Source organism: Chiloscyllium plagiosum, chromosome 4 (assembly GCF_004010195.1).
Source record: "Chiloscyllium plagiosum isolate BGI_BamShark_2017 chromosome 4, ASM401019v2, whole genome shotgun sequence".
Lineage (NCBI taxonomy): Eukaryota > Metazoa > Chordata > Chondrichthyes > Orectolobiformes > Hemiscylliidae > Chiloscyllium > Chiloscyllium plagiosum.
In genome coordinates, this window is record NC_057713.1 from 42,595,827 (window position 1) to 42,607,328 (window position 11,502).

Below are 11,502 nucleotides of genomic sequence, written 5' to 3' on the forward strand. Positions count from 1 at the left end.
TATGTCTTATGTGTCGTGTTCCTGCTTTTTCCCATGTTTACTCACATGATTCTGCTAGTTAATTCAAGAAAGCCTGATTAAATTGCCTCCTTTTAAGCCACAAGTTCATTTGGGTTTGGGCACAAGGGAAGGGATCCTTTTAAAATTAACATTGTTACAACCGAAGGGGACGCGTGAATAACCAAGAGGAGCCATTTCTTGGTTCCAGGGAAGTTAGCAGTTTAAGGTATCCCAGCTGGAACCGAAACAAATTGGGGAATCTTTCCTGGGGACTAGTCATAATACAGTGCACAGTTTGGGCTTACTAAATGGATGTGTCCCTTATTGGATTCTTTAAGGGGTTTTTAATTGATGGCAGTTACATTTCATGCTTCATTCACTTCCCCCATTGACGTTTTGAAATTATTAAACTGTCTCAGCAACATTGGGATGCAAAGATAAACTCTGAGGCTATGACTTTTTAAATCTGACACTAATCCCAAGCCTGTGGTCCTTTGAATACTCCTTTGAGTAAATTAAATAAACAAACAATTTTGGGGTAAAGGCTCTCCTCACAGAAGCTCACTCAAAAGAAATGTAATTGCAAAATCAGATGAGGAGCTGAATATATCCAACTTTTTATGTTTGATTACTAATTGGCAAAGCGGGACCAATCCAAGCGAACCTGCAGATCTGATCTTTTTTGATGTGTTCAGGAAGAAACATCCTCTTTTACAGCATCCAGGGTGGTCAGTTACATTACTATTTAATTTTCACTGCATTTTTAGTCCTTCTATCCTCTGCTGAAGACATTGTCTCATAACTGATGTGCCTCCAGTACCTTATGAAGTAACAGTTTCACATACTTGGACCTTGACGGTGAATGTCAACTTAGTGTTCCACTGCAAAGAATATTCAGCCTGCCACCAATGACATGTAATCAGCAAGTGTACAATGTTGATTTGTTCTCCTGCTCTATTAATCTTTCCAAATATACTGAGACCGGTTTCCCTCACTGGTGGCCCAACAAAAGTTTGACTAAAAGCACAAGTTGGCACTCTCCCGGTGTGGTTCACTTCTCAGATACTCACCGGCCAAACTGGCTGGGCCACCTGAGGCACAAGAGATTAAATTTCTAAAGCAGTCTTGCAAGGATCAAACTATTGTTCATGCTCAGTGATTATTTTGTGTCATATCATATGATCAGTTCTAGAATATATTTGCAAGATTAAAGCTTTGATTTTTTTTTCCTAATCAAGAGCAATTAAGTATTTGCAGTTAAAAAAAAATTAAAACAAGCGTGGGACTAAACACAGCTGAGAGTCCATTTGCAGGTGAAAGGATGAATATTCTTTGAAGCTGTACCAGCTGTGTGTTTGTTGAAAGAACAGTTTACTGAGCTTCTGTGCAACTGTCCACTGATATGTATAATGTAGTCATAAGCAGCTTATGTAGTATTCAGAAATAGCACTGCATTAATTTTTCAAGCACTAAATGCATAAGAGGCACAATACTGCTGCAGGATGATAATGAAACTCGAATGTTAAAGTCTGTAGGGAATAAAGCTCTGAGCCAGTGAGATGTAAGTGTTCATCAAATAATTTGGAGATATTCACATGTTAATGAACCTGGTCAACAATATCAATGAATGTTTGGATTTCTAGTTTCAGTGTTTATCTTAAATAATTTCTGTCTATGCCAATTTTATATATATATATATATATGTATATTCGAGTTAGTATCATTTAAAAGATGTAAAGTTGGAATGAGTTCAGGTGGGAGTGGAAATCTTGAGTATCAGCCGAATGAATACTAAAGCAAAAGATCATGAAACAAAGCTTGAATTCTGTTTCACTGAGCTGGAATGACTATCAGTTAAAATAATTCACAATTCTACTGACCTTCAAAACTAGATTAAACCGTTGTAAGAATTCATCAGTTACTAAGTCATTGGTAGCATTTTGATTCTTTTCTTTGCAATTGGTGTTTCTTCAACAACTACTGAACATTTCAGAAGAAAAATGATGAAAAGCCAGGAATCAGTGACACAGATAGACAAAAGGTTGAGGTCTTGCAGTCTCTGGAGCTAGAAAGGCAGTTAAAAATCAGGATCTGATAGCTATTAACCTCTGGATTACTACCAGTGCCATGAGCTAATGAATATCAGGGATAGTAGGGTAAAACAGGAAAACCTTGTTTTTATTATTTATTCACAGGATGTAAGCCTCACTGACTAGGCCAGTATTTATTGCCCATCCTAATTGTCCTTGAGAAAGTGACAGTGAGCTGCTTGAGGTACACCCACAGTTCTGCTGGGGATAGAGTTCCAGAATTTTGACACAGCAACAATGAACAAACACTGACAGAAATCAAAGTCATGAGGGAATCTTGTAGGTGGTGTTGGTGGCATTCCTATGTACCTTCTTCCCTTGTCTTTTTCGATGGTAGTGATCATATGTTTGGATGCTGCTGTCAAAGGACCCTTGCAATGCATCCTATACATGGTACATTTAATCTACTGTGCATTGGTGCTGGAGTGAGTGAATGTTTGCAAGTTTTAGATGGGGTGCTGATCAAGCAGACTGTTTTGTATGAGGTGTCCTAATACTTGTAGTGTTCATTTTGGATACCTGTAGAATCTGATGAAGGGTTCAGTTTCCACATGCAGCAGGTGGGTTCTCAGTACCTTTCAGACTGGACCTTTCAGCACCTGCAATGCACCAACAGATGTCTAGGCTCCAGTTTATGTTGAGGGCTGTTGTAGCTGCAATCATCCAAGCAAATGTATTCCATCACACTTCTGGTTTGTGTCTTTTAGCTGGAGGGGCATTTTTTTGAGTCAGCAGGTTATTCAGTGCAGAACTCCTCGCCTTTGACTTGCATTTGGAGACACAGTATTTATATATCTTGAGTACAGTGAGCAGTTTTGGTCTCCTAATTTGAGGAAATGTATAATTTAATTAGAGTCAATTCAGAGAAGGTTCACTAGGATGATCCCTGTTAAGGACAGAATGTCTTATGAGCAAAGGTTACTTAAAATGAATTAACCGGAGGATGAGCGCAAAACATTTGAGAGTGGCTTACCGGGTTATGGGGATGGAGTGATTAAAAGTCATTGATTTTATTGCACAGTAGGACAGGCTCAACGGGCTGAATGGCCTAGTCTTGATCCCATGTCCTATGGAATGAACAAGGTACACTGAAGGTCGATAGACACGAATAGCACTAAAGTGAAGAATAATTAAGATCTTGAAATGATCAAACTGTTGGTCAATGGAAATTGGTCAAATATGAATCCAGAATCCATGAGCTATTTATTCAGACCCAAACAGGATAGGGCTTGGTGGTCATTAGTCCTGCTAGCCTGCATCCAAAGCTCTATCTTCAAGCCATTTTTTAATCTAAAGCCTATATGCATTACTGGATGAAATCTGCAAATTATTAAGTGTTTTCTGCTTAAATTGCATAAAGTTTTTTTCATAAACAAATTCAATTTGAAAACTTCTCAAGAAAAAATAGTGGGCTAATTGCATCCACCTCTATTGATTTAAAATTTCCTCAATATAAACATTGTAATTCAGCATGCCCTGATAGTCATCCAAAACTGTAAGTATGCTCTTTGTGTTTCAAAGAGGCAGATGTTGGCCACCACGAGTGACTTTGTGATTACAGTACTGGTGGGGAGCTGAATGAGTAAAACAGATAGCAGAGTGATTTTTCAATCTCTTCTTTTTCCAACCAGATATGCTATTACGCACTTCTGAGCCTTTTGCTTACCTCCACTAAATCACCCCTGTTTGTAAATAAAGACCAATTATCAATTATTACCCACTGAGCAATAATAATAAATGCAGAATAAGTTAGGAAAATTGGAGGGAACGAAATTAAAATGGAGTTGAGAGGGAAATAATGCAGTCTAATCCTTGGCAGTACCTACCTCTCTCTAAATGCATTAAGGGTGTTGCTGGCTATTGAGTGTTCCAACTCTAAAGAATACCCAGGCGTAAGTGTGGCCATGAATGAGGGGCAGGCATTTGCAGCAGACCGATTAAAAGTACACAGTAAGTAAACTCACCTTGTGGTATTTCAGGGGTCAGATACAAATCCAACCACTTTGTCCTGTGTCTCCTCCTCAATGCTGTTAAACGTTACTGACTCTCATTGCTGCCAAATTTTAATTCTTTTGTAAAAATTGAAGCCACTTGGCCCTTAAGCCAGGCCCGCCAGATCATGGCTAATCTATATACTCCACATTCCTACCTACTCTTGATAATTTTTCAGCTCCAATTATCACTTATCAATGACTCTATTTCCACTTCTGAGGATGAGGGTTCAAAAAGCTTGTGAGAAAACCTTTTTCTTCGTCTCTGTCTTAAATCATCAGACCCTAGTTTTTAAACAGTGATCTATAGTTCCACTCACAAGCAGAAACATTCTCTCTTAGCCACCCTGTCAAGACCCCTTAGTATTTTTCACGTTTCCCTCAAATTGCATCTTCCTCTTCTAAACTCCAAATCATTCTTTGCCTACCCAATCTTTTCCAATAGACACCTACTCATTCCAGATGCTAGTCTCGGAAATATTGTCTAAACTGCTCCCAGTGCATTCATGTCTTTCCTTAAATAAGGAGACCAATGCTTTACACAGTACTCCAGATCTGTTGGGACTAAAATGGTATGCCTCTATTTTTGTATTTGTAATAAACAATTATACTGTATTAGTTTTCCTAATTGTTTGCTGTATCTGAATATGAATGTTATGTGATTCATGCGCAAGGCCAACCAGAGCCCCTTGCATTTCAGAACTCTGAAATCTCTCACCTTTGTGATAATATACTTGTTTGTATCTTTCGTGCCAAAATGGAAAATTTACGTTTTCCCACACCATTTTTCAGATCTTTGCCCATTCACTTAACCTATTTATATCCCTTTGTATCCTCTTTCCTATGCATTACTTTCCCGTTTCTGATGAGTCATAAGCAAATTTAGCAACTATGCTTTCGGTCTCTTCATCATGTTATTTATACAGATTGTAAAACGTTGAGGCTCCAGCAATGATGCTGTGTACATTTAGAGACAGAGCATTTAGCTCCATCATTTTATTATTTTTGAAACTTCAAGCAATAGCTTTTGATTTGCCCTTCAATTTGTACTTCTTATCATTGCTCTGTCACAGTTTACCTTTCATATTAATACCTTTCTCTCTTGCCTCTACATTTGATTTACTGCATCTTGCCAAATTTGATCCCTTGCCCCCACTATTTAGTCTCTACTTTATTAAATACTTGCATAGTATTACTTTTCTACCTGCAATGTTTTTAGTTTGCAGGGTATCCCTATCTATTTCATTTGCATCCCAGAAATGTACCTACTACTATCACCAGTAGATGCACTCCATTCCAAAGTCATTCTGGCCAGTATGTATGTATATACTATAGTAATTGTAATGCGGTCAGTCAGGTGTACCTTATAAAATACGAGTTTCCAGAGCTGTTAATCTGGTCCAATCAGGGAGCTCTAGCTGACAGATAGGAACAGGAGTATCAAACAGCCTATTCACTCTGGGAGCTGGCTTGGAAGAGCTGGATCAGTATCAAGAACCCACCATGTGTAAATAAAGGGCGACTTGGTGATGGGATACTGGCCTCTTTGGATTTATTTCACATACCTTATTTCAGGCACTACCATTCTCCTAATCAAAGTTACTTCCTAAAACACACTCTAAGATGTGTCACTCATCCCTGTTTCAGTATCTTACTTATTCTCCTGGGTTTTGTTCTCCCAACATGCTGTTTCCTCACCCTCAAAAACCACCCAAATGATTGCTCTTTGATACTGGATGTTTCTTTCTGTTTATAAGTTGAAATCTGAATGAATAATACATATCATCCAATCAGCTACAAGAAATTTGCTTGGTGGAATATATTTGCAATACTCTTAACTTCAAAAAAAAACTATTAACTTTACAAAGCAGCGAGCACATATTTCAAAATTATTGAAATGTGGGTGGAGAAAAACAATGGGCCAGAGATAATTAGAAAAACATTGAAAATATTAATGTTATAAATGATACAGTGGCAGCAGCAATTTGATTACATTCTCAGTGGTCCCTAATCCTAGAACTACCCGAAACTTTCAGGTGATCAGATTGTCTCCCACTATCCCCACATCCCATTTCCAGGATTCCACATTTAGTAGTAATGCCACAAATTCTGCACTGTATCTGGAACATCTCCCCCCCAACCGTATTACAGAACCGTCCATGTACTGTTCCTAGATCTTGATGTATCCCATTGGATAAAGCTATATTTTGAGGATCCACACCATTAATACAAGATTCTACATGACCATGATCACAGATCCGCCTCCGTGCCGGTGAGGGTCATTAGTCCTAAGTGGCCTTAACCCTATACCTCTGTGTTTTTCAAAACTCTGATTCACTGTGAATATTTTCATATTAGACCTCCCACTGATACAGTAAAATTTTAGAATACACACACCCACTAAGTATAAAACTCACTGTCTGTTGTTAGTGTTTCATTTATAACATTAATATTTTCAACATTTTTCTAATTATCTTTGGCCTAATTGTTTTTCTCTGCATACATTTTAATAATTTTAAATGAACGTTCACTAATTTGTAAAGTTAATCAGTTTTTTTTAAGTTGAGAGTATCACAAATGTGTTCCACCAAGCAAATTTCTTGTAGCTGATTGGATGATATGCATTATTCATCAGGATTTCAATTTGTCAGAGCACAATTTTAACCAGAAAACCAATCAAGTTACACAGAAATTAGCAAGTCACTCTGCTCACATTTTTTTAGTTGTCGATATTTAATGTCCAAAGTAGATTTTTAAACATTATAAAAGACAAATGTTTGTCTTTTAATATCTTCATTAATGGTTCTCATTCAAGGTCAAACCTTGTTTCAACAGGCTGATCTTAGACTACTCTAACTTCTCAGCTTAGAACAGTTGAAGCAATTTAGCAACAACTTTTGCAATGTACAGGTTGCAAAATTTCATACGTAAAATGTTATTGGCTTAAGGACCGCTACCTTTATCCTTGAATCATAGAGACATGAAAGAATTTATATACCACTTGTCACAACCACAAAACGTTTGAATCCAGTGAAGGATGTTTGAACTGTAGCCAATACTGTAATGTAGGAACACGGCAGTCAGTTTGTACACAGCACCCTCCTGCAAAGACCGATGTGATAATGACCACTTAATCTGCTTTCAAGGTATTGATGAGAGATCATCATCAGCCAACAGATACCTCCTCTGGCTCTTCTTCAATGGAGCACCATAGGACCTCATGCCTGACTGAGAGGGCAGACCATAGCTTAGTTTAACAATTAATCTTGTAACAGTGCTGCACTTGCTAAGTACTGGATTGGGATGTGAGTTTTGATTTTTGTGTTTAAATCGTGGAGTAGGAATTGATCCCTCCACCTTCTGAAGAAGCCTCATTTTTCATTAAATTCTTTGTTCACATAATCCAAACGGATCACTCTGCTTTGCTCATGCAACTCTTTATTTTCCTTTATTTTGGACTTTGATTTACTTTTCTACTTTAGTTTTAATGGTTTCTGAGAGAACATTCCATACTCCAATAATCTCAGTGTAAAATTTCCTCTCACTGCTTTCGTCACTCACATTTACCGTTTTAAATTGATACACACTCAAGTTTGACTCCCCAACTACAGGAAATACGTTGAAAGCCACAATTAAATCCTCCAGGGAAAATAGTCCTCATATACTAATGATATCATTATAATTACTTATCTATGTATCATTTTGCTGAGCCTACCCTGTTGTCTGTGACTATAGTGTTCTTCCAACAATGTGGTTCAATACTTGTACTTCAGTAGATGAAGTTCATTACTACCGCCTAGTCTTTGGCCAATTTACAAATTGCTAATTCTAATTTTTTATTGCTGGTTCTGTTCGCCGAGCTGGAGCACAGCAACGAGCACCTGAGCTACAAATCTTCTCACAAACTTTGATCTAATTTTTTATGTTTCGTTTATTCATTCATGGGATGTGGGTGTCACGAGCTGGCCCAGCACTTATTATCCAACTCTATTGTGTGCATCAGTCTCTTGACAATTCAGTTTTTCTTTAATTCATTCAGGGAATATGTTTTTTTTCTGGCTGAGACAATATGTATTGCTTATGCCTAATTACCCTGATGATAGTGAATGCCTTCTTGAATCATTGCAGTTCAATTGGAGTAGATACACACAAATGCCATTAAGTCAGAAGTTCCAAGATTTTGACCCAGCCACAATGGAGGAGCTGCAATATATTTCCTAGTCGGGTTGGTAACCGACTTGGAGAGGAGCTTGCAATTGGGAGTGTTACCATTGTATGCTGTCCTTGTCCTTCTGGATGGTAGTGGTTGTGGGTTGAAAGGTCCATCTTGTAGATGATACACTCTGAGGCTGCTGTGCATTGCAAATAAAGAAAGTGAACATTTGTGGATATGGTGTCAATCAAGCACGCTGCTTTGTCATGGGTTTCTTGAGTGTTGTTGGAGCTGGACTCTTTCAGGCAAGTGGGGAGTATTCCATTGATCTTCCATATCATTATTTTCAATGTGTTCATGAAATGTGAGCGTTGCTGGCAAGGGCACTATTTCCCGTTCAACTCCAACTGCTTTGAGATATTGGTGATCAGCTGCCAACTTGAACTGTTGCTGTTCACATAATCTAAGTGGATTAAGTGAGGGAGCTCCAGGAATTTGACACAGCAAGAGTAAAGGAGTGACAATACATTGGATGCAAAATGACAGAAGAGACTTGGAAGTGACAATATCTCCTTAAATTTGTTGCACTCGTGCTGATTGAATAAGAGAATAGAGTGTAAAAGTAAGGAAGTGTTATTGCAACTGTACAAGGCATTAGCGAGACTACACCTGGAGTATTGCTTATAATTTTGGTTCCCTTTACTTGAGGAAGAATATAGTTGAATTCGAAGCAGTTCATGGGAAGTTTACCAGATTGATGCCAGAGGTGAGGGGTTTATTTTATGAAGAGACATTGAGGAGTTTAGTTCTGTACTGTCTAGAGTTTAGGAGACTGAGAGCTTTAATTGCAGAACATAAGACACTAAAGTGGATTGATATAACAGACATAGAAAGGCTGTTTCCTCATATGGGGCACTCTAGAGTGAGAGTTCATTGTTTAGGATAAGTGGTATCAAATTTAAAACTGAAATGAGGAGTAATTACTTCTCTTAAATGGTTGTGAATCTATGGAATTCATTACCCCAAAGTGTGAGGGTTGCTGGGACATGGAGGGGGAGGTAGACAGTTTTTAATTAATAATGGTTGAAGAGTCATGGAGAATGGGCAGGAAAGTGGAGTTGAGGCTGAGATGAAATCAACCAATGCATTAAAATGGCAGAGCAGGCCTGAGGGCTGAACTGTGGACTCCTGCTGCTGGTTCTTATGTTTTCAAAACCAAACTGTAGGGCTGCTATCTCATTAGAGAGATGACTGGTGGTCGTTTACCTTAAGAGCCACTACACCTAATGTGAGGGGAGAGGTTGAGAAGGAGACTCCTCATGGTAACTTCAACTTGGTGTAGTAATTGAAACCATATTGTTTGTGTTATTCTGCATTTGGCCTTCTAGCCAACTCAGCTAACTGACCCATGACTTTGGAGGGGAGAGTCACAGGATGTTTGGTAATTTGCTCATTGCATCTTGCAGATGTTACATGCTGCTGCTTCAGTTCACCAAGATTGGAGGGAGTGAATGTTTTAGTGGTGATAGAGGTGCTGGTCAAGTGGGCTGTTTTGTCCTGGATGGATCTCAGCTCTTGAATATTGGAACTGAATCACTGGGGCAAGTGGAGAGTACTCCGCCATACTTACTTGTGGATGATGGACAGGCTTTGAGAAGCCAGTTTGAAATAAAACAAATAGAAACAGTTTTAGAATCAAATGTGCAAACATAATTGTGGTATAATTTATTAGAGTAATGTAGGATTATATAAGTTTAATATGTAATATTCAGTGTGATCTGGTTTTAATTTAATAATATTTTCTATAATATCAATGAGATTTAAAAATGCTTTTCATGTGGAAATAACACATTTCACTTACAATTGTTTTATTACCCCCAGGAAAACAAGATTATAAGAAAACCAAATCAGTTTTAAGAGCAACAAGATTGAAAGCAGAAGCCAAGAAAACAGCACCAGGAATAAGGGTGTGTGTAGTGGTTTGATAACCTTCATTAAATTTCAGTGACTGTCAGGTCTCTTTTCCCTAAAGATAAATGCACTGAATATTGATTATTTCTCTGGGATATTGTTTGTGACATTTCAAAATCTGTGTAGAATGTTAGAAACTAAATATTCATGCAGTGCAACACTTAGTACTGGAAATTATTGTAAGACTTTAGTGGTCTGTGAAAAAAATTACCCTGATTTTAGTATAATTCTAAATATTATATAAAACTCCAGGTAGTGCCTTATTCACTTTCTGGATCTTTTGATTAAGCTGTTCGAGTAGTGTATTTCAGTTTATTGCATAGTACTTATTGTTTTTAATTTGAATTCTTAATCCTCTGTTTCCACATTTCTGTGTAATTAATAACCAAAAATAAACTACTGTAAATGTATTGCTTTGCTCCCATTGGGATTCCAACTTTAATTTAGCATCCTCATGGCTGGATAAATGCATACCTGAACCAAGTATAGTTCTGATAAAAACTTGATGCCTTTATATTTCCGAGGATATTCAGTAAAATCTCACACAAAGGCTTACACAGATGAGGGTTGGTGGGATTCATAGCAATATGTGAGACTGCACTGAGGACTGGGTAATAGAGAGAAAATGAAGAGTAGGAAAAGGCGGATTTCTTTTGCGGTAGCAGCTTGCTGTTAATGGTGGATCAATGTTTGGGCCTCAGCAATTTACAATTTATATCAGTGATTCAGATGAGGGGACTGAGGGTAAGAAATATATTTGTGAGCTGTGAGGAGGATGCCTGAGGGACTTTTAATCATTTGTTCATGTAATATGGTTGTTGATAGCAGGAAGTAAGTGAGGACTGCAGATGCTGGAGATCAGAGCTGAAAATGTGTTGCTGGAAAAGCGCAGCAGGTCAGGCAGCATCCAAGGAGCAGGAGAATCGACGTTTCGGGCATGAGCCCTTCTTCAGGAATGAGGAAAGTGTGCCAAGCAGGCTAAGATAAAAGGTAGGGAGGAGGGACTTGGGGGAGGGGCATTGGAAATGCGATAGGTGGAAGGAGGTTGGAGAGACAGGCCGCCTACTTGCAGAATGTTTCAGAGAACACCTCGGGGACACCCGGACCAACCAACCCAACCACCCCGTGGCTCAACACTTCAACTCCCCCTCCCACTCCACAAAGTACATGCAGGTCCTTGGACTCCTGCATCACCAGACCATAGCAATATGACAGCTGGAGGAAGAGCGCCTCATCTTCCACCTAGGAACCCTCCAACCACAAGGGATGAACTCAGATTTCTCCAGTTTCCTCATTT

The 11,502-nt window shown here is 38.5% G+C and overlaps 1 protein-coding gene across 3 annotated transcripts in view; it reads left to right on the forward strand.

Annotated features, from left to right (window-relative positions):
* Positions 1-11,502, forward strand: part of triqk (triple QxxK/R motif containing) — a 92,929-nt gene that overhangs the window by 70,098 nt on the left and 11,329 nt on the right. For all 3 annotated transcript variants that reach the window (XR_006311383.1, XR_006311382.1, XM_043688080.1), the window contains exon 3: positions 10,116-10,201. Coding sequence is in view for 1 of the 3 variants with exons in the window: in XM_043688080.1 (XP_043544015.1) it covers positions 10,116-10,201 (86 nt within the window). In the remaining 2 variants the exon portion in view is untranslated. The remainder of the gene's footprint in view (positions 1-10,115; positions 10,202-11,502) is intronic.